Source organism: Papaver somniferum, unplaced genomic scaffold (genome assembly GCF_003573695.1).
Source record: "Papaver somniferum cultivar HN1 unplaced genomic scaffold, ASM357369v1 unplaced-scaffold_117, whole genome shotgun sequence".
Taxonomy (NCBI): Eukaryota; Viridiplantae; Streptophyta; class Magnoliopsida; order Ranunculales; family Papaveraceae; genus Papaver; species Papaver somniferum.
The window spans coordinates 391,695-415,033 of NW_020620714.1; the positions used below are offsets into that span (position 1 = coordinate 391,695).

General features: G+C 36.7%; 3 protein-coding genes and 1 pseudogene across 3 annotated transcripts; 3 read left to right on the forward strand and 1 right to left on the reverse strand.

Annotated features, from left to right (window-relative positions):
* The first annotated feature begins 9,907 nt into the window (after window positions 1–9,907).
* Window positions 9,908–11,334, forward strand: LOC113330144 (serine/threonine-protein kinase SAPK3-like). The gene is made up of 6 exons (XM_026576995.1): window positions 9,908–10,040; window positions 10,157–10,258; window positions 10,365–10,457; window positions 10,544–10,648; window positions 10,723–10,821; window positions 10,905–11,334. Exons 1-6 carry the CDS (start codon window positions 9,918–9,920, stop codon window positions 11,178–11,180), a joined length of 798 nt encoding a protein of 265 aa, XP_026432780.1. The 5' UTR covers window positions 9,908–9,917; the 3' UTR covers window positions 11,181–11,334.
* Window positions 11,335–12,348: 1,014 nt separating this feature from the next.
* Window positions 12,349–13,710, reverse strand: LOC113330211 (annotated as a pseudogene).
* Window positions 13,711–13,904: 194 nt separating this feature from the next.
* On the forward strand, window positions 13,905–18,416 carry LOC113329578 (pentatricopeptide repeat-containing protein At1g62670, mitochondrial-like). Its single transcript, XM_026576435.1, has 5 exons — window positions 13,905–17,110; window positions 17,299–17,372; window positions 17,646–18,052; window positions 18,164–18,265; window positions 18,397–18,416. Exon 1 carries the CDS (start codon window positions 14,043–14,045, stop codon window positions 16,719–16,721), a length of 2,679 nt encoding a protein of 892 aa, XP_026432220.1. The 5' UTR covers window positions 13,905–14,042; the 3' UTR covers window positions 16,722–17,110; window positions 17,299–17,372; window positions 17,646–18,052; window positions 18,164–18,265; window positions 18,397–18,416.
* A 395-nt stretch (window positions 18,417–18,811) lies between these two features.
* On the forward strand, window positions 18,812–22,854 carry LOC113330014 (poly(U)-specific endoribonuclease-B-like). The gene is made up of 7 exons (XM_026576868.1): window positions 18,812–19,076; window positions 19,477–19,560; window positions 20,653–20,724; window positions 20,812–20,877; window positions 20,973–21,581; window positions 21,862–21,933; window positions 22,415–22,854. Exons 1-7 carry the CDS (start codon window positions 18,894–18,896, stop codon window positions 22,649–22,651), a joined length of 1,323 nt encoding a protein of 440 aa, XP_026432653.1. The 5' UTR covers window positions 18,812–18,893; the 3' UTR covers window positions 22,652–22,854.
* The last annotated feature ends 485 nt before the right edge of the window (window positions 22,855–23,339 follow it).

A 23,339-nucleotide genomic window follows, 5' to 3' on the forward strand; every position in this document is an offset into this window, starting at 1 on the left:
GTAGCTCTAGGAAAGAAACTTCTCATTTTAGTAAGAAACTCAAATGATTATGATTTATAATTTTTCCACTATATTGATTTACTTCTTGTGATTCCTGAAATGTATTTATGAACATTACGTTTTGGTTCGTTGAAGCATACTCCTACTAACATTTTTCTCTCCTAGTTCAGCATGATACGTTCTTTTCCTTAATGATTCTCTATCTAGTGTACTATATCTCTTTCTAATGTATTACATCTATCTTCATATCTAGCCTGTACTTATTTTATTTTATTTCTATCAATATATTCACTGGCTTGAGGTGTATTGCGCCAGGTGCATATTTCTGGTGGTGGCAGTTTTCCTCTAGCGAGCGTTACTAGCTTAGCCGATCCTTTCCCTTTACCATCTGTTGATATCAATAATCTAAAGGTACCCACTGTTTATGTTTTAGTTTTTAACCTTTGTTTGTAAAAGATAATTCTTCATACTGTTCTATTCTCTAGAAAGGCAAAGGAATGGGGTTGTCTGGGACTTGGGGTTTTTGATCTGAACTATATCTTTCAACCTTGCATCATTAGTACAGTTTCACGATTTAGGATCTGTTTTTGTCGACTTTCGATTTAGTGGGTAAAATCCTATAAGCGGACCAGAGTACCATTCTTTCCAGTGGTCAGATCAGGTACTCCTCAGTTTGTTGAAAATTAGATTTGATTCTGCGTTTCTTGTATTTCATTTTATGTACAGCACAGTGTGAATTGATCTATGCTGTTAGCTGAGTATATTAGTCATCTAAAGCAAGAATGAAATCAATTTTTGACCCACAGCCGACTTCATGTTCCGTTATAAAGCAAGTACCTCGAACCGGTAATCTTGGACACATTACACGTATTTCTAATAGGCTTATTCAGCTGGGAAATGGAAACAATCACATCCATGAATACATACAGGTTGGTGATAATGCACATTGTCTATACTAAAAATTCAATCATTAGATAATTTGCTTCTTTCTTTTTGTTATTTGTGTATGTGATTTTGTTTGTCGATTTCGTTAATTATGGGGTATGATGTCTCTCTGAAACAGGGAATGCAACTGCTCTGTTACTCTTCTTGTCTCCACTGTAAGTTATTTCTGTCCATATGTTCTTTTGATCTTTTCCATTATAGAAACTGAGAAATTTCATTCAGGTCTTACAGAATTTAGACATTAATGTCTTCTTTCAGATTCTAATTACAAATTTGGGGTTAATTATTTTTCATGCTTAGCTTAATTAGGTTTCTTGAATTATCTTCTTTCTTGTTTTACCGACACCAATGGTGATCGTTAATTACTCTTAGTAACTTAACAAATAATTTCAACCTATTTTTATTTCTTGATAATGACCATCATAATCTGCAGAGTGACATTTCGTAGAATCATAAAAACCAATCTGACTCAACAATCCTCTGGTGTTTCCTTACATCATGACCTTGTTCAATTTCCTTATCTCTCTGGATGGTATAAATCTCTACCTCTCTATCTCTCTATAACATGATTGCAGAGTTGGTTGTTCTAAATGTCTATGTAGGTTGCAAATTGCATCTCATCTGTGTCAATAGGTAAACACAGCAGGGTGCAACTTAGAGATTTCCTTTGACCTTTGTATAAGATAATTTTTAGTAACCGACACTGATTTCGAAATTACTTGTCATAAGTGATTCGCTGCTAGTAATGTTGTTGTGAGGCAAAGAGTAGTCCTGCATCAAAAATTAGCATAATAAAATAGTTAACAATCTATCATATGCCAAGGCTTAATGTACACCTTGTATGCTAAGGCTTTTGTATTGTCAATTATTGCTACTAGAACTAATAGTATGGTGTTTCCTTGCATAGCTTGGTTCAATAAGTGACACAGATGTAGATCTATTAGGACACTGTTAAGATACTATGAATTTTAGGACAGGAGTGTCTCTCCGTTAGAGTACAAATAGAAGGGGATATCTTAAAATCTCTAATAAAAAACAGATCGAGAACCTAAATTACTATGGTGTGCGATAAGTGTAATTTTTCTCTTTTTATGTTGTGAATTCATAAAGTGAAGTACTATGGTTTAAAAATTACTCGTACGAAATGATGACTTTTAGAGTTTTGATTTGCAGGTGAGAAGAAGCTATCGAAAGGTGATCGTTCATGATAAGCAGAAAGAAGGTGCTATCCAAGAAACATCTCATATCTAAGAAAAACAGGTACATCATGTTATTTCCTTCCCTCCATCCATAACTCCTTGTATTATATATAAGCTGACTCTGCTCATATGGTATCTCTGAGTTTATTTAATCTAATCATACCTTATCTAATTTTTGATATATTGGTGAAGAACAGTAATCGAGTTTCCATCTCACGTTCTGTTATTACAGAGACTCCCAACTGCATCACTGCTAAAGATTGCTCAACTTATCCAGTTCAAACATTATAATAAGAATTTTTGTTCGTGTACATTTGAATTAAAATCAATAACATTTCCCTTCAATTTCTTCTAGGGGTTAAATTTTTGTGTTTGTACTGAACTGAAATTGATTGTAGATTCAGGTGAGTATGTTGTTCGAGAAGGAGAAATGAAGTATGGAATTTACTTCATCTGGCAGGGTGAGATAAGTTTGTGTGACTTCTTGGTTTTATTTGAGAACTGTAGAATGAATTCGGGTTTCTCAGCTGGTGTCTTTTGTAGGCGGAAGTTCATTGTATGTCTGCTAATGTGGAGGGTTAGTATTCTCTAATTCCATAGTTGCTTATGAAGTTTCTTGAAAATGTCGTGTTGGCTCTTGTAGATTGCTTGAGATGTGAGCATCGGGTGTTGAAGAAGGTATGCTTTCCTTACTAACAACTCTTATGTAGTATTATATTTTTCTCACCTCTCAGTTGATATTTTTGTTAGTACTGTAGAAGGCAGCCTGGGGTTTATCCAACATAGCAGCAGGTACTCCTGCTCATAAGAAGTTGATATACTTTAGCGAGACATTTCCTTTGTTGCTACATCTTCTTTCTGCTGCTCATTCGACATAAGAAATGAGGTAGCGTATGCACTTGGTAACCTTTGTGTCGCCCCGGTTGAAGAAAATGGCCAACCAAATACCTGAGTCCTTTTGATAATTTACCCTCGCATTTTGTTTGCTTTGATCTTGTTTACTCGATCCTTAGTCCTTTTGTGTATAATATTGGAGTTCGATGTTAAGGTTTCCATTTTTGTCTTCGGTTTGCTTGAGAGATTGCACTCCTGTTTGTTTGAGAGATGTGGATTCTTTATTTTACACTTTTGAAGCATTTGAGCGCACTAATTTATTTTGCTTTGAAACATGAGTTAGCGGATATAGAAAATAGGGCCAAACAAAAGGTTCAACAGTGACACACTGGCGGCTCCAAGCCACATATGAAATCCGACAAAGAGGTAAAGCTTCGAGTCATATCTGTTTTTTGCAGTTGTATTACGAATTGACCTAACTTTTGAAATTGATTTACTTGTAGGGTCAAATGGAAATGCGGCAGGATACTGGCAGTTCAATGGAAATTCTGGTGCCATGTTCCAACGGTATGTGCCTTATCCCAAATATTCTAATTGAGGTGAGTTAGAACTCCTCCAAAGGCATATAACACAAACTGGAAATGCAAACCCATAAACTGAGTATTTATTCCTCTATCCCTCTCCCAATAGTATTTACCCTATTTGGTTTGTTCATTTCCATTTTCTCGTAAATAAACTGTGTATGTAAGTTAAGACACTAATTATTTTCAGTAAATAATGCCTACGACAATCTGAGATGCTGATAATTTGGTTCTAAGAAATTTCTTGTTTTCAACTTTCCCTCTTACAGGGAGGCGAACTTATTTAGGTTAGATACTACGGTTTCGTTCTTCATGTATGTCGATCGATGACTTTGTTGCAGAATTTCGATGATGGTAGATGGTAGGAATTAAATGCTACGGAGAAATAAAGTTCGTTCTGGAGCATAAGCAATCAAATACATTTCCAGTGCAAATGGTGCACCGTTTACGTCCAAGTTGTGTACAACTATGAACATCACCTGTTGATTGTTTTTGCAGAGTTTTTTCTTTTGTTGTATGAGACTTGTTATTCTAAATGTTTGAATCATTTTTGTGAAAAACTTGATTTCATGAATGAGAAAATACTGTGTGAATGAATGTTCATAAGGGTAAAGGGAAAGGCATCCTGCCAAAGAAACCAAGAAAGGTCTTACCAATTTTTTCAAACTCTAGCAACGCTTTTTTGGCGTTACTATTGGGTCACTGCTACTGTTGGAATTTTTCTCTAGGGACGGTTAGAAAAGTATTTCGGATGGATTCTAAAACCGTCCCTACAGCGTGAATCCGTCCCTAGAAGTATTGGTGACGGTTGAATTAAGTCGTCCCTGAAAGCCAAAGCCGTCTCTAGTAGTATTAGTGACGGTGGTTCAGGGGACGGTAAGAAAACCGTCCCTAAATACCTGTTGGGACGGCTTTTAGACTTTTGGGGCAGTTTTATTACCGTCCCAAGAGGCCTTCTTTTTTGTAGTGCTATCACGTCTACACCATAGGGAAGGGACAGAGAATGAAATTTTGTGATAGTGCTTACCTTTACCCACCACAAATTAGTTGTCTCATTCGAAACCTTGTTCTTGGGATCTCCAGTCAGCAAGGTTGAGTATCCTTCATGGCAAGCTTAATTTATGAGCTTAAAGCCCCATCCCCTCGATGCATTTTTAACTATCTCTTTGTATAAACCTTTCGTCAAAGGTTTTGCGATATTCTCCTTGGACTTTATCCAATCTATGAAAATAACGCCGATTTAAATTAGTTATTTTTAGCTTTAGATATTATAGCTTGGCTAACACAATGTAAAGATATAGCTGGCACATGCCTATGCCAGAGAGGAATGTCTTCTAAAAATCATCTTAGGCACTCGACCCCATCTCGTGCTTTATCTAACGCAATACTCTCAGATTCCATAATGAATTGAGCAATATAAGTATGTCTGAAAATATTCCAAAAATAAACCCTCCTGCTAGAGTCAAAACATATCCACTCGTAGACTTAGACTCCTCTGAGTCAACTATCCAGTTTTCATCACAAAGTCCCTCAAGAATAATAAGATACATTTCATAAATCAAACAAAAGGTGATAGAGTATTTTAGGTACCATAATACTCTACTAAGTGCATCCAAATGCTCTTGCTCTGGACTACAAGTATATCTACTTAACTTACTGACAGTATAGGCAATGTTTGGACTCTTACAGTTCATTAAATTCATCATACATCCTATAACTCTTGAGTATTCAAGTAAAGATACTTCATTACCCTTATTTTTCTCGAGTCTACAATAAGAATAGTATGGAGTGCATGCAGGCTTACAATCAGGCTGATTGCATCTCATAAGCACAAATTCAACATAACGAGAATGACTAAGACTAATCCTCATCCCTAAGATTACATCAAAAGGGCCTAAGTCTTTCAAGTCAACGTTCTCATGCAGTGCATGATTTTAGTAGAATTAATCACATCTATGTTTATATCAAGTATAAGCATATCATCAACATACAAGCATACAATCACACAGGCATCCTTAACAAGTTACTTGTAAATACACTTGTAAGATTCATTAACTTAAATCCACTACACATTATCACATGATCAAATTTTCCATGTCATTGTTTACGTGCTTATTTGAAAACCATACAAAGATTCGTTCAATTTACAAACTTTTTCTTCATAACCTTTCACTACAAAGTCCTCAGTTTGGTCTATGTAAATTTCTTTATCTAATTCACGGTTTTAGAAAAGTTGTCTTAACATCCATATGATGTATCTCCAAGTTGTTTATGGCAGCGATATCAATTAGCATCTCAACAGAAGTAATTATCGTCACAAGTGAATAAGAATCAAGGAAATATACACCTTCTTTTAGTTTATAGTCCTTAGATACCAACTTAGCTTAATATTTTTCCACATTTCCATCTACTTATCATTTCCTCTTAAAGACTCATTTACATCCCATGGTCTTACTCCCTAGAGGTAAACTAACAAGCTCCCAAGTCTGGTTCCGACGGACTGAGTCCATTTCACTAAATGAAGCTTCTTACCAGAATGGGGTTTCAGTAGATATCAAGGATTCTTTACAAGTCTGGGACTCAGACTAAGCTAGGCATGTTATGAAGTCGGTTTCATAAGAAGTATCAAGTCTAATTATTTTAATTCTCTTAGGCTCAATATCAACTTCATCTTCCTTTAAAATAAGTTCTGACTATTTGAAAATAAATCTGGGGGATCAACAACACATCTCTAATGAGGTACATGTTTAGAATAAACATGTTCAAAGAACTCATCATCCCTAGATTCCGTAATAATATTCACACCAAAGTCAGAAAAAATCAGAACACACAACCAAAAATCTTTTTGTAGAAGTAGACTCAGCATACCCTATATGAAAACACAATCAACATTTTTGGTTTCAATCTAGTTCTTTTAGAAAGAGGAATTACAATCTTAGTCAAACACCCCCACACTTTGACGCATTCATAAGAAGGTCATCTACCTTTCCATAAATCATATGGAGTTTCATATGATCCTTAAAAGGGTACTTTATTCAGGATTTACTAGTTAAGAGGACTGCCTCCCCCCACAAGGCCGAATGTAATCCTTAACTAATTAACATGGCAATTATCATCTCCTTAAGGATATGGTTTTTATGTTCAAGGCTTCTAATTGGTTTCCAACTTCAAGTTTAGACATCTTAAGGCTTCTAAGGCGTCATCCTTACCCCTAAGCAAGTATAAAAGATAGTACCTCGTACAATCATCTACGAAATTTATAAACCATCTTTTAGCACAGTGGTTTTGGGTTGAACTCATGTCAAATAGGCCTAACTGAATTAATTATAAAGGCTTAGAATTACTCTGAACATTTGTGCTAAAAGGTTTTATAGCATATTTTGATTCTTCACAGATTTCACCTTTGTGTTCAAAATCCAAACTAAATTTGGGTACGCAGCCTATGCTAGCCAGTTAAGCATTGACTTATAAGTTTACGGTTCCAAGTCTACCACGTAAAACAATCAGTCACACAATGAAAGCACAAGAATCAACTATGTTCACATCATCAGTTTTTTCGTTAAGCTTATATAGACCCAAAGTCCTATAACTCTTGCTTAAAAAATCACTGCCTAGTTAAAAAAAGTTTTCCAGATTCAATTAAGATCTTAAATCTTTTTCCATCTACAACATAATAAGATACAAGATTTTCGCATATGCTCGGAACATGAAAACTTCATTCAATGTGAGGATATTACAGATATGAGCTTCTGCTCGACCTTTTCTTTTTATGCAACCTATATTTCATATGAGTTACTCAATAAGAGTTTCTCGACATCCCCTATTCTATTATAGGAGGTGAACAAGTCTCTGTTTCAACAAACATTCTTGGTGGCTCCAGAGTCCACCTACTGGTCTCTCACATTGGTTATTAAAATAACTTCCGACATTATGCCAGTAAACTCATTCTAGTTTGTTTTAACTAAATTAGCATTAACTTTCTACTTATTGAGGTTTTTTATGTTGTCTACAATTTACTGCCGCGTGGCCAGGAATTTTACAAACATAACAATCACCCTTAATTAAAGTAATGCCGGATTCAGTTTTACGAAACATACCTTTCCTCTGAAGAGTACGCTTAGAATTGTTTGATGTTCTCGCCTTTGTCAGCTTTGGAAGACTTGTGTTCATCCACAGGCTCCTGGCATCCATGTCCCTTTCCAATTTCATGTCATAATCTCCGTTTATACTTTGACCACGAACACGGAAATTTCCCAATCACCTAATACACCACATCTCACAAACCTTAGTTCCGAATCGGAAAATAAAGTATGAGTTTAGAAGATAACATCTAGATCTACAAACTTCGTTTGAATTACCATATCAAAAAACTCATGGTTACCCCCTAAAAACTACTTTAGTTAACAACAAATTTCTACTCGTCAGAATTTTTCAGGAACGTTTCTATGTTTAGTAAAATATCAAAAAAATACTTTTACAACTCTAAAAATTCCGAAATTTTATATGGGTAACTATCAGGATGTCTAATACATTAGGTCAAAAGGGTTCATCGAAATTCCTTCTAGATTAAAATATAAAATTGAAATTATACAGCTGACCAGAAATTCGTTTTTGTTTTTCACTCCACAATTAACATCCATGATTCACAAACCAATCAATCGTTTTCGATTATTACAAATAATAATGTCTTAAGATTGTTGGGTGCAATAGTCAAAAATAAAGAAAAAATCGAATAAGTAAAAGTTATTGATACTTATCTCCTTTACAATGGAAGTGATCGATTGACGAAACAGACGAGCTTCCCATATCTCCACAATAACAACAAGGCAAAACTTTGGAAAAACAGAGTGAGTCACGTGTTCAACACGCTGCCCTTAAGACATTAGCGCCCGGCTATACTCAAGAGTGATCCTATAGCCCTCACAGGACGGATATCTCCAAGACAAAACACCCTACTACACCTACTACTAGCATATGTAGTAGATGCTCACCTTGAGCTTGAAAACTCCGAGAAAACCGTTAAGGAAAATCGCGAACGCTTAAGAAACGCTATAAAATATTTTCCCTTAGGGGTCCCTCTAAAATATAGAGCAACCCCTTTCCCATTGATTTTACAAAAGTAGTGAATTTGTTTATATAATTGACAAATACAACTTAAGAAGAGCAACTCCCCAATATAAATTAAAAATCTTACATATTCTCTTACAACAAACTAAAAGTGAAAACTTCACGGTGTGGGACTAATAAGTTTTTCATTCACAAAAAAAAATAATAAATTATAATTTTTATTAAAACTTTAAAAAACATGTTTTATTAATTATTTTCCAACAGGTTATACACGAAATTTCACCTTTTTCAAGTCCTTTACGAAAAAAATCCTATATTACAGTGACATCGCACCCCTTACAAGCTACTGCACAACAACCGTAAAAATAAAAAAAAAAAAAAGGAAAAGGTAAAGGTGTTGTGATGATGAGAGCGGCCCCTTGAAGAGAAACACAAGATCATGGATTAGGCCTTTTACCCGCACCTACTCTACTCAGTTCTATCTTGTTTTCAGCACACCAACTTTGATCTCTTTCACATTCATCTTATCTCTAAAATATCCCGTCTCAAAAATCTTATCACGGAGAGGCAATAAATTAGACATAAGTGGACTTTGGAGTCCTAAGTTATAACATCATTAGTCTTGGGAGTTTTAAGCGACGGTTTGTTCTTCACACTAACGTGTCTTTTAATTGATAAAGAATGACAAGGAACAAGAATTCAATTTAAGAACAGTTCTAGTAAACAATGACTAGCTTGGGATTTGCTAATCTAGACTCCAAATATCGATATTTATGTATCCTTCCAAGACATATATAATTTGGGTTGTTGAGATTATCAACAGTTTAAGTTCGTTAATTGTTCTCCCTCTTCTTTTAAGTTAAAAGTTAGCAATAATATTCTTTCTTTTTGAGATACGATATAACAGACTGTTCAACTATACAAGAGCCTAATTCTCATATGTGAAGTTGTAATATTTTCCTCAAGACACCACAATTTATCACAAGGTTCCTATATATATAGCGGGTTATTACCGAGTTCCAAGCAAAAACTAAACATCGGGAATTTGATTGGCAACTTCTTGTAGCAACTTTGAGCGGTCGCAGCCATAGTTATAGACGGTACTTTATCTTTTTTAATAGTCAAGTCAAGGACTCAAACATTGTTTTCCTTGTTAAATTCTATGTAGGGGTCTTAGTTGAAATTTTTATGTAGTACAACATACTCTCTAGCTCAAAATTAAAAGTCTTCTAGCAATTTATTCACTTCAATTGGGTCTAAGCTTTCCTGCTCTGCTCTGCTCTGTGTAACCATGGAAGAACGCTATGAGGCAGTGAAAGAACTTGGGTCAGGGAATTTTGGAGTAGCAAGGTTGGTGAGAGATAAGAAAACTAAAGAACTTGTTGCTGTCAAATACATCCCCAGAGGAAAAAAGGTTTGATGTTCTTACTTACTCATCATCATCAATGAATCAATTATTTGTCCATTCATTTTCCAGTTGAACTTGTTGCTGTCAAGTACACTAAATTTATGGAATGTTTTATGTTGCAGCAAATTCATGGGGTTGACATTGCAGAAATGAAACTAGAAAATACACTCCTTGATGGAAATCCCACACCACGGCTTAAAATTTGTGATTTCGGTTATTCAAAGGTTGGTGCATATCTTGCTTATGGACTTTTATGCTTTATAATACATCATGGAATGAGGACATTCTATTGCATATATTTGATGTGTGGTTGCTTTCATTTCAATGCAGTCGGCTATATTGCATTCACAACCAAAATCAACAGTGGGAACACCAGCTTATATTGCACCAGAGGTATTGTCACGGAAGGAATATGATGGCAAGGTATGTACCTCTTCCTTCACTGACATGGTTCATACCCTAATTACCCAATATTTAGTGCTCTAACTTTCCATCGGTGTAAATTACAGATAGCAGATGTCTGGTCAGCTGGTGTCACACTTTATGTTATGTTAGTAGGAGCATATCCGTTTGAGGATCCTGAAGATCCCAGAAATTTCAAGAAGACAATCGGGGTGAATTTGTCACTGCATCTATATCGCAAATACTAAATGTTTGATGCATTCCTAATCCCTAGTATACCCTGCAGAGAATCATGAGTGTTACCTACACCATACCAGACTATGTCCGTGTATCCGCAGAATGCAGGCATTTACTCTCACAAATTTTCTATGCCAACCCATCAAAGGTAAGTTTTCGCAAATCAAGACATTCTTTTTTCCCTGTTTTAGTTTTTTTGGTGGCTCACAATCTTTAATCCTATAACTGCAGAGGATCACCATTCCAGAGATAAAAAGCCATCCCTGGTTCCTTAAAAACTTACCAAGAGAGCTGGTTGAAGCTGAGAAATCAAATTACCATTACCAGCCAGTTGAAAATCACCAACCCACCCAATGCGTGGAAGAAATAATGCAGATTATCCAAGAAGCACGCACACCTGGAGAAGAATTAAACACACAAAACCAGACTACAGTCGGAATGATGGATCCTGAGGATGATGAAAGCAATGCTGAATCTGAAGCCGAGGGCAGTGGAGACTTGTGGTAACAACTACCGCGACATTGTACAGTCAATCCAAATTATGGAAGAAACAACACAAAAGCTACTCCAAATCGAGTGAACTGGAAACCCAAAAACTGTATTTCATTTTGTGAGTTTATAAATTGTTCGCGAACTATTAGACCATTAAATTTCAAGCTTTTTCCAGATTTTTCTTTATTTTTTTTATTTAGAAATTTCATGTTTAATCTAGAATTTTGTTGTCAATGTGACAATAGATATCACTTTTGAAAGATTTAATGCATCGCAATGGAATTGTTACTAGTAATCATAGACTATTGCTGTCTATGAAGATTATACAACCTGCTGATTCTCCTAGTCCAGGCAAATCTTCAGAAGAAGTTGGAGAAGAAGGAATTCTGGTGCTCAAAATTTGTTCACCGGATAGAGGATTAGAAAGTGTTAAGAAATTAGTAATTGATCGTGGTCCGTATACGCTTCATTCGTTACCAAAATTTTTACCAAGACAGACTGTGAGCGGTTTGCTGTGTTTTACAACTAACATACATGATGCATTTTTCATATATAACCCTGTAACCGGAGAAAGATCACCTTGGATTGAAACTAATAAAGGGGGCGGGAAATGTAGGAGCATTGCGTTTGGATTTAATCTGCAGAGTCATGAACATATAGTTATCTGGATTTAATCTGCAGAGTCATTGGTTGTAAGTACAGTTGGGGTGAAAGAATATCATCCAAAAATGATCAAGTTGTCGAAGTGTTTACTGTTGGGAAAACTGATAATGCATGGAGAAGAATCGATGCGGTTCCACCTGTAACTATCATCGTGAAGTTCCTTTTTATGTAGATGGTTGTCTCTATTGGCGGTTCCGGGATACTGAACCAGGCGCTGATCAAGTAAAAGAACTAGTAGTGAGATTTGACATTGTAACTGAAAAGTTCAGAGTCATTCCAATTCCTGATTTCGTCAGTAACCCAGAGAGACGACAACTTAAGTGGAACCAGTCAAATTCTGTTGAGCTAACAGAAATTGATGGACGCATAGCGATATTAAGCTGGATAAATGCTCTAGAAATTTCTCTATGGACATTTCATGAAAATGCAGATGGTGGTAACATTAAGTGGACTGAAGAGGTTATTGATATGCCTCCCCATTGGCTAAATTGAGTGAATTTGAAATCCGACACTGTTGGACTATTAAGTTTCAAGTTATCAACTTCTACTTTACAGAAATTTCATGCCTCATACAGTGTTTGATCTATAACTGCATTGTCAATGTGACAATATATATCAAAAATCTACTTTTAACATGCCTTGGCTGGTCTAATGACTCTGTTTATCTCAAGGAGAAGTTGACAAAAGAAAACAAGCAGATATTACCAGTGAACGAGCGCTAGTAGTGATCTCCTTGATGCAAGTCTTCTCTATGGGCATCAGCCGTAGTTGACTACGCCCACACTCTTTTCTTAGGTACAAGATCCGACGTTTTAATGTCATCGATTTTTGCAGCTAAAATGAAGTCATTCATACTTAGTCCACCTGCATTAACCAAATTCCGAAACAAAAAGCAAACCCATCAGAGTGAGTAACGCTGGAATGAAGAAGTGCCAAGTTATATGAAACCTTTCTTGCACAATCCCCATCATACTGCAATCAAGTGGTGCACAACCTAGTACAGTTCATACGAAATCATGAAATGCTCTATATTTCAATTGCATAAAGCATTTACATACCGATGGAAGGAGTGTAGATTTGAGCTCTAACTTGATTAGGTTGTTCCAAATGAAGATCCGGATAATACCCAGTTGTTGAAGCAACATTGTAAATCCTATTTATAAGTTCAATGCCACTTTTGTAATCCTACAATTTCCATAGACATTGTAGTCTTAGTATAGCTGTTCCATCATCTTCCGCCAATCTCCACCCAATAACCTGCACAAACATTCAAAATACTTGAAGACTTTTGCCATGGTGCAAGCGGGCATTTTTACAACCAGTTGCCGCGCCTCGATGGCGCATATGGCACCAAATGCACCAGGTGCATTTCAAGATATGAAACAATATTTCATATTCATAAACGGCAACCAGAGACAATCCGGCAACTGAATTTGGATTTCCGGAAAGAGACTTTTCGGATTGATTTTTTTTTTTTACCTTTCTCAGGAGCTGTTGGGCAACTTGCTTAGTAAGAGGAGGCTGTGAAGGGTCGAGTGGAGTACATTCCTGTGAAGAAAGTGAAAGAGCAGAAATATTTGGTATAAGAATTTTATGTTCTGTATTACCACTACCCAATACTTTATCACCAAATTGACTCTCAATTTCAGCTGGAAATGGATCTCTTGCACCAAAATCACCTAACATATCATCACCACCCAAACCAAAAGTCACAACATTTCTATCATTTCTATGAATAAGTGGAGTAGAATTGAAATTGAAGCTGAATTCTTGGTGTTTTGGGGCTGAAATTGGAGTTCTGAAGTGAAAACAGAGTGAAGATGAGAGATTGAGTGCCATTGGAGAAAGAAAGGTGAGAGCTTTGTGAATTACAAGAAATGGCGGTGTTGTTTAGAGATGAGAAAAAGATAGAACATTTGAGGAAAATTGGAACTAAAAATTGGGATAAAAATGTCATCTTCTTTTTTTGGTTCCAATTCTGTTCCAGAAATATTTTAGAACCAAAAAAAAACTTGCCTTTTAGGTTTAAATTGAAACAAAACCCATTTCTCTTCTCCCTCTCAAAAACCCATTTCTCTTCTTCTTCTTCTGAAACTGAAAGACTGAAGCTGAGCTGAAAACCCTAATTTTCTTTTGGGTAATGCGCATTCGTAGATCAATCACTTAATGATATGACTAGTGCAGGTATTGCTAAAGTGTACAGCAGCATCAACTATGGTGGTGCATCTGCATTTGCATCAAACTTCTCTGATCAACAAGGTATGTTGTCATTGTGTTCCTTCAAAAACCCTAATTTGGATAAGAAAAATGGTCAATCTGGGTCAACCCAGAAGATATTCATCATCTTCAAGATCAAAGGATTGTTTCCTGTATCAGTTTATCCCTTTTAAGAACAATGTTTGTGGTGGTTCATCAAGTGTTTGTATTAATTCCAATGAGAAAAGACAGATTTTTATTGGTTTGTCGAAAATTATTAAACATGGACAAGGTTCTGTTCTGAAGGATTTTTGTTTAGGTGATAATCAATTTTGGCCTTTTAATCTTGTAGAGATTATGAAATTATTTAGTGATTCATTTTTGTCGCTGGCATTTTTTAAATTTGTTTGTGTAAATGATTCTGATTTTGATAGGGATAGCTCGATTAGGTTGTATTGTGAATTAGCTCATATTTTAGCTTCACAAGATATGAGGTATTTGTCACAAGATGTGATTTGCATTGTGGTAAAGAGAATTGGAGTAGATCGTAGCAGTGACTTGATTGATTTAATGTTGAAGAGACGCGAACGTTATCTGTATGAGTCTGATTTTTCGGTTCTTGATTCGTTAATGAGGGGGTTTATGAAGGCTGGTTTGGTCAGGAAGGCATTGGTGGTTTTGGATAAAATGAGGAAGGAGGGATTGGTGCCGAGTATGTCTGCTATGGGTATTCTTTTCAGAATGCTGATTGCGGTTGGTGATTTTAGTACTGTTTGGAGATTGTTTAGAGATATGGTTGTGAAAGGGCCGAGGATTTCGACTAATGAGTTCAATGTTATGTTAGATGGGTTCTCTGGGAAAGGGTGTTTTCAAGTGGTGGTGAGTTTGTTTTATTTGATGACTAAATTTGGGTGTGAGCCGGATGTGTTTACGTATAACATTTTGATCAAGACTTATTGTATTGATGGACGATCTTCTGAAGCTTTGACATGGGTGAGGGAAATGATTGAAAAGGGTTGCGCTCCGAATGTGGTTACCTTTAATACTATTATTGATTCTTTCTGTAAGCAGGGAAACATGGCGGAAGCAAGAAAGTTGTTCGATCAGATTCAGGAGAGGGATGTTAAACCAAACACTGTCACGTATAATACACTCATTAATGGGTATGTGAAGGCTCAGGAGATTCGTGTAGCTAATTTACTTTATCAAGAAATGAAGGAGAAAGGTCTACCTGCTGATGGTGTAACTATAAACACTATGATCTACGGGCATTGCAAGTTCGGTCGTGAAGAAGATGGTGAGAGATTGTTGGGGAATGTTTCTGTTGCAGGTCTGATTCCTCCGACAGATATTTCAGTTGCTGGGTTATGTTGGGCAGGTCAACTAGATGATGCAATGGGGTTGCTACAAGATATGCTCGCAAAGGGAATGCCTCCAAGCGTTGTTGCTTTTAACTCGATCATTGCTGGTTATAGTAAAGCAGGGAGAGAAGATAAAGCCTTTGAAGTGTATCGGTTAATGGTGGAATTTGGTTTAACTCCATCATCCTGTACTTGCAGTTCTCTTCTTCTGGGTTTGTCAAATAGGGGAATGCTTCATGAGGCCAGGGAACTTCTTGATAAAATGGTAGATAAGGGATTTCCGATAAACAGAGTTGCTTTTACTGTTCTTCTGGATGGGTATTTCAATAGTGGAGACCTTATAAGAGCGCATAGATTGTGGGGTGAGATGAAGAGTAGACGGATATGTCCTGATGTGGTTGCTTTTTCAGCCTTTATAGATGGACTTTCGAAAGCAGGTCGTATGGAGGAGGCTTACGAGGCCTTTGAAGATATGCTGAGAAGAGGTATCACCCCGAACAATTTCACTTACAACTCTTTAATTGGTGGCTTCTGTAATTGTGGCAACTTGGACTATGCCTTGAAGTTGGAGAAAGAAATGAGACAAAATGGGCTTCTTCCAGATATTTTTACTACTAATATGATCATTAATGGGTTTTGCAAACAGGGCAGTATGAAGGCCGCAAATAATGCTTTCATGGACATGCACAGATTCGGACTGACCCCAGATATAGTCACATACAATACTTTGATTAGTGGATATATTAAGGCCTTCGACCTGGTAAATGCTGAGGACTTCCTAGCTAAGATGTGGGATAGCGGATGGCAGCCTGATATTATCACGTACAATACATGGATCTATGTGTTTTGTAGTAGCCGTAAAATTGTTCAAGCTGTGAGGATGCTGGATGAGCTAATTGCATCGGGTTTTATTCCTAACACAGTTACATACAATACCATGGTGAATGGTGTTTGCTGTGACATACTAGAGCGTGCTATGATACTTACTGCAAAATTACTGAAGATGGCATTTGTGCCAAATGTCGTGACGGTAAATACATTGCTGTCTCACTTTCGTAGGCATGGGTTGCCGCAGATGGCCTTGATGTGGGGACATAAGCTATACTTAGTGTCTTTTCCATTTGATCATGTTACTTATATGATTCTGCAGAGCGCTAAGTGGGACTCACTGCAAGATGCAGAGATTGTGAAAGAGTCACCAGGGGAAGCCATAGTGGTAGACTTTCTCATGCACATTACTTTTGATTACATAGCAAAAGATATGTCTTACCGAGATAGGAATCAGCGTTACTTATCAGAAGTATGTGATCACAATCTTCTGGCTCTTGGAAAATGAAATTAGTAGTATTATAGCTATTTATCAGCCAGGTATTCAGGGATAAAAGGCCTGCAGTTTGGTCAGAATACAGCGAGTGGAGAAAATTGAGTATTCTTTTGGTCAAGACGGGTGACTCGTTTCATTGATGCTTGGTCTTCTAAGCTGAAGTGCAGCCTCTCTCCATATGCTCAACTTTATGAAACTTTGTAAGAAAATTTCACAGAACACATCTAACTCGAGTAGAGCGTGGGCGGAGATTAAGTAATCCTACTTTTATGGGAGCATATGTATTACAAAAGATGAACTATTTGGATTCTCCAAAGCTGCATTGCCGTATATTGCTGTTTTTTCTGACGAAATGAGGTGTTGCAGTAACTCCACAACTTTCACCTGCAATGTAAAATAGAGTATGTACCCAGACACTCTTTTTTGTAGTGTAACTCATATTTCCGATTTTATCCACATGCAAAAGAGAAGAAGTTATTGTGAAGATTCATTTATTTTTTCCCTTCTTTGAGATTGCTTTCAGAAATGTGGGAAGGGATCTTAACTAGGAACTATGAATGATTGTGTTTTTATGCCTCTAAATTTGCAGATACAACAAGGGACTTTGCTGTACCTCTCTGCAGTTAGGCTTCTTTTGTGACACTTGCTTTGCCCGTGTTTTTGGTAAAGTAGCTCCTCGACTTCAATGCTAAACTTTCATTATGATTTTTCCTAAGTTTCATTTTAGTGATAAATATATACCTGGTGATGGTTCTTTGCCACTAATTTAGTCACTGTGCAACCAGAACAAAAGAATATCTCGTGGTAATGAATATTTTCTTTGCTCTCACGAGCAAACAACCTTTCACTAGAATAAAATCTACTAGTACAAATGAATATTTCGTTCCAGTGTTATCTAAAGTTGAGTTGTACATGATAATCGTATTCTTTGAACAGGGAACCTTTTGATCCAGAACTGCGTTACTATTGCAGTACTGGTAATGCAGAATCTGTTCATGGAAGTACATGCCCAGAAGTTTATGAGCAGACTCTTGTTCCAGAAATCAGACTGGGATTATATAGTTGTTGTGATAACAGTTACAGGACAAGTGTCGGTGTTTACTAAGTGTTAGGGAATCTTTGTATTGATTTAGCTGCTGGATATTGCCCAGCTCTGACTGGTGATAGAGTTCTGGAAAAGATAGGGAATCTTTGTATTGATTTAGCTGCTGTATATTGCCCAGCTCTGACTGGTGATAGAGTTCTGCCTAGTGGCAGGTATCACCCGTTGGCGGCTAACACAGATGACCTAAATCACAAAGATCAATTCACAAGCTTGGGGTACTTTATGCGAGTCTGTTCTGGTAATTCACGCATGTTCAAAGTTTTCTTGCTTCTGACAAGTTAATGGTAATACGAGAGAGTAATAAGGGAATTTTCGTTAATGATGTTATCTTCTTTTTTACTACTTGCAGGCCTATAGCAGCAGTATCACTTATTCAGTTTGGTTATCTGTTCTCGGTTGTTCTCCAAATCAAGTTCCAGAGATTTTGTTCGCTCACAGCTAAAGAAAAACAGTGAGTATCTGTAATTATCTGAAATGTCTTGCAGAGTGATGTATATTTTCCTGCCGACTCATCTGTGTCGGACATGGCTGAATCTTTCTCATTTGATTGGTCTTACAAAGAGCCGCATGTATCTGACTCAGGTAAACTGAGTCAAGCATCATACGTATCTGACTGAGATCTAGTTAACGAGTCAGCGGAAAACCAGACACCCCTTAGTAAAAGAAAGGTTGTTGTCTAATCATTGCCCCATTGGATCTTAAAAGATCATTTCTGGTGAGAAAAAGTTAAAGGCGTGTAAACGACTGATTATCTCACAGGATCTTTGTTACATCTCAACCGTCCAATTTTAAAGTTTGACTTCTACTTTGAGATCAGCGTTTATATGCTTGCCACGTCAGATCATAGCAGATCTCACATCAAGATTTGCCGTCCCACGTTCACACCTCAACTTTTCTTGTCGGCAAAAACGAGATATTGTTAATGGGATTTTCTTTATTTGAAATTACAGAAATGCCACTACCCGCCAATCAACTGCTTTTATTGTATATCCATGTATCATCCACTTTGTACCTTTCAGTCTCTCATTATCTGAATCTGCTCCTGACTTTCAGAATTCTACAGAGAAAGAGTGAAGAAGATGGAGGGTTTGATCAAGGGTATTCTGGATGTAGCATTAGGTGATCGAGAAGAATCTTCAAATGGTCAAGACAGAGATGAAAGATCTAGATCAACATGGGCACAAGTTGTCACTGGAGATGATGATCAGGAAGATACAACAACCAAAACACCAACAAATCGTCGTCAAGGTTGGAATAGGAAGGTGAGGATATGAGATCTTTAAATTTTGACTTTTGTTTCTGACTAAAGGATTTTTTTTTCTTTTCTAATTTTGGAATGTGAGTGAATTTTGGAGATTAAGAAATCTTGATAATGGTGGGTACTTGGAATTTAGGTCTAAAATACTACTCCCTCCGTTCTTAAATAATAGGCTGGTTTCATGTACAGCCTATTATTTAAGAACAGAGGGAGTATTAACAATGCACAATTGACAATAGCTGTGATAGTTAGTACGATGTATACTGAGAAATGCTACTAGGGGAAAGTGACTAAAGTTCTCGGGAGATTACCGTATTTGGATATCTGCAGGCATCGGGATGTGGGCTGGTTTAATTTGTGTCCTTTGGATGTTATACTGAGAAATGTTTGTTAAATTTGTGTAGGAAGAGGTAGAGAGGACAGAAGAAAGAACTGAGGAATGGGAGGGTGCTGGAGGGCGACATTCTAATCAAAGACGACCTCAACAGGTTTCTTCTTTTTAGTTTCTTACCCCATTGTTTTAATTTGCTTGGTTTCTTTTAGCACTTTCTTGGTCTGCTTATAAATTAGTAACTGGTATATTATGATATTGGTAAATTTATAAAGGAAAAATACTACTCTGCCTTGAGTCAGTTAGTTGATTTGAATAGGCAGTTCGATAAATTTAAACCCCTTTGTTACGATCACAGTAGTTGATAACAATGAAGATAGGAAGTAATAGAATTAAGATGAAAAACGATGGAGAAGATGTAGAAATAAATAGGTTTACAGAGAAACCCAACCTCAAGATACAAGCTGCTCCTCAAAATAAAACAAGTGCTATTTCTTTTAAATTTATTTAATTGATGCCTTTTCATTGATTTCCTTGAATAAAGATTACAAAATATGTCCATATCCCCACTTAAACCATAGATCCTTCAAACTAGGCAACAACCCCATTAATTCCAAACATAACTAAAGACTCTCAACGACCAGGGAGTCTACTAACACTCGTAAGACAACTTAAAGTGAGAAGAATGATTTGAATTGATTTACCCGTTCAATAGTGAGTGTTAGTGGACTTCCTAGTCATTAGGAGTCTCTAGTTATGTTTGGAATTAGTGGGATCGTTGCCTAGTTTGGAGGATCTTTGGTTTTAGTGGGATACAGATATATTTTGTAGTCTCTGTTCAAGAAGATATTGGAATCAACAAAAAGACATCGATTAAGTTTATTTAAAGGGAATAACACTTGAGTAATTCTAAGGTTAGGCTCCTCTCTTAGCGTGAATTTTAAGGTTGGGTTCCTCTATAAACCTATTTACCTTTACTTCTTCTCCATCATTTTTCATCTTATTTCCTATGTTGTCGTTATCCACTACTGTGATTGTATCACCCTTTATTGCGGATTTTTGCTCACAAAATTTATAGAGTTTTTATTGTACATGAGTAGGGACTGATTAGGTAAGCAGGTATTGGTAACTGTGATAGTTTGAGTCTACTGTTTATACTCGAAATCTTTTAGTACATTCTGAACATAGAGTTCTGTTCTTTTTCCACTGTATTTGGCTTCAAAATGCTGATCAAGTGGTTTAACTGCAGGCTGCGTATGGGGAGAATAACCAATGTGAAGGTGCTCAAAGTGATTATAACCAGAACCAATGGAATAGAAAGGTTGAATATGATTGCTTATTTATTTTGGCCGTTGTTTTGGTTCTTGATTCTTGGAAATGCGGAGTAATATGATTGTGTTTATTATAGGAGGAACAACAGCAAAATAGTGAAGGGTGGGAGACTGTTGGTAAAAAGCCTGCAAGGAGGCCTCAGGTTCGCATTACTACCTCTCTGAAAATAAACTTTTATCTGGTAATCTCTTTTATTCGTATTTCGGTTCTGATGTTCTGATACTTATGCTTTGGCAGATATGGAAAGACCATAATCATGGATATAATCGGCCACCAAGTGAGCAAGAATACGCGGATGATGTTGGCCATGGTTCTAATATCGAACCGTCAAGAGAAGAGCTTGCTGATCTCTCACAAGCTTGTAATAAGCTGTGGGAACTTGATTCGAACCGTTTAGTGCCAGGAAAGGACTATGAGATTGTCTGTGGTGAGGGGAAGAAAGTGTACCAAAATGATGATATGGCGCAAGGAAGTTTATTTGATTGGCTTAGTGAAGACGTATTCAGGAAGCCTACATATTCTCGTTTCTGTTCTCTTTTGGATAATTACAATCCCGTTGTAGGGTCTAAAGAACAAGTCTCAGCTCAAGAGAAGCAAGAGGAAGCTGCATTTATAGAGGAGATCAGTAGAACTGGACCAATCCAATATCTTCACAAGTATCTCACTTGCAAGGGCGTCGTTTCTGAAAATAACCAAGATTTCAAGAGAATGTTGAGTGGTTTATGGTTTGGTCTTTATGGAAGAGGAGGTTCATCCAGTAGCTCATCTGCTTTTGAACATGTTTTTGTTGGAGAAATCAAGACACAAGGGGAAGACCAAGTTACAGGATTTCATAACTGGCTTCAGGTTTGTAACTATTATCTTATTGATGTTTTCCTGCTGATTATTGGTACCATATACAAGCAGGCGCAAATCATTCCCAAAATATGGTTCGACTTAAACATGATTATTGCACAGAATTTGGGTTTAGAGTAATGAAATGTTTGCCAAGGTTGGAGTTGGAATGACACTTTTCTTGTATTCTGATATCACCGTTCTTTGTTGTTAGTGTCATGCTCATCTTTTGCATCTTAACATTAACTTTTATCTCTTGCCAACCAAATTTGTCTTTTTTGGCCTTCTGCAGTTCTACCTAGAGGAATCAAAAGGAAGAGTTGATTATCAAGGTTATATTTTCCCACGAAGACGCGGTGAAACAGTAAGTGACTTAAGTCAGTGTCATTAGTAGAACATCATTGACCTATTACTACACTCTCCAACAGTAACCATGTATTTAGGAAGATCTGCTAATAGTTATTTTTGATACTGCCGTCCCATGAACCAATTAAGCAACAGCTCCCTCCTCTTTAGGTTTAGCATAAGTTACCAATGTTGTAAGGTTTAAAATGTACTAAATGCCGTACGAACTTAAAATTATCTGGTAGTGACTAGATTGTAAAGAGAAGATTATTCCCACCCATATATATATATATATATGTTATTATGTTCTAAACATTTTTGATTACTATCTGAAAATTGGTAATCTTGTTTCGCTATTAATTCTACATCTAATGTACATTGTGTTTCCCGATGCATATTCATCTCTGTGAGAACTTGGTGTTTGTGTGCGCACAAACATAAACGTTATACTAGTTGAATTCTCATTTTAGTTTCTCTTTTCTTTGTTTTTGTGTATGCAGCCGGACTCTGAAACCCAGTTGCTTACAATTCAGTTTGCATGGAACGGTGTTCTGAAGGCTGTTTCAAGCACATTGGTTGGAGTTAGTCCAGAGTTTGAAATTGCGTTGTATACACTGTGTTTCTTCAATGGCGGAGAGGAAAACCATATTCAGCTCGGACCTTACCCTGTCAATATCAAGTGCTATCGGTTAGGGAATGACAAGATTGGTTCTGCATTTCCAATAGCGGAATGTTGAAATCCATGTGACAAGCGTCATATATTTTATTGTTATTGCTATATACAGAACTGTAAGAAACTGTGTCAACGTGTTTATTAAGTGCCAACCTCTTTTAAAGGTTGCAGTCTGACAGACATCTGAAACTTCTCAAATGACGTATTCTATGATTTCAAATGTAATATTTCCTTAGAAAGGTACTCCGTTTACTCTGATTCTCTGAAGCTGCCTTTGTTTTCAGTGTTGAGATTTTTCCGTTAACTGAACAGAAAAATGCCGTGATAGTTTTTGTGCCTCCGTGGTATACGTCAGAGATAGAAATTCTGCATGCCTGGCAACTTCAGCAGGTTCTCAATCTTCTCTACTCGGAGAATAGCCAAGTGTGTTTCTCCCAATGCTTGCTGCACTACAAACTTAATCAACCAGAATATTGTATGTAACACATGCCAGAATATTGTTTTGTCAGTTGATAACAAAAAGCTTTCCGAGATGCACTTGCTGAAATTTTAGGTACTTGTTCTGACCTAAAGGGTAGAAGGTTTCCAGTAAAACTAAAATATTCAACGGGATCAATAAAATGGACTATTAGAGGGGATAAGAAGAAGCCATTAGGCTTGTTGGTATCCCACTATTAAATGACCTAGTTCAAATTTGCACAATTTTTAAGGCAAGTAAGGAGAAAAGTATTTTTAAGCAATTTTACAGTTAT

Coding starts and splice junctions, on each gene's coding strand:
- LOC113329578 (XM_026576435.1), top strand. CDS start 14,043: ATGGTGGTGCATCTGCATTTGCATCAAACTTCTCTGATCAACAAGGTA.
- LOC113330014 (XM_026576868.1), top strand. CDS start 18,894: ATGGAGGGTTTGATCAAGGGTATTCTGGATGTAGCATTAGGTGATCGA. Junction 19,077..19,476: donor GTCAAGGTTGGAATAGGAAG/GTGAGGATATGA, acceptor AAATTTGTGTAG/GAAGAGGTAGAGAGGACAGA. Junction 21,934..22,414: donor CACGAAGACGCGGTGAAACA/GTAAGTGACTTA, acceptor TTGTGTATGCAG/CCGGACTCTGAAACCCAGTT.
- LOC113330144 (XM_026576995.1), top strand. CDS start 9,918: ATGGAAGAACGCTATGAGGCAGTGAAAGAACTTGGGTCAGGGAATTTT. Junction 10,458..10,543: donor GGAAGGAATATGATGGCAAG/GTATGTACCTCT, acceptor TGTAAATTACAG/ATAGCAGATGTCTGGTCAGC. Junction 10,822..10,904: donor TCTATGCCAACCCATCAAAG/GTAAGTTTTCGC, acceptor CTATAACTGCAG/AGGATCACCATTCCAGAGAT.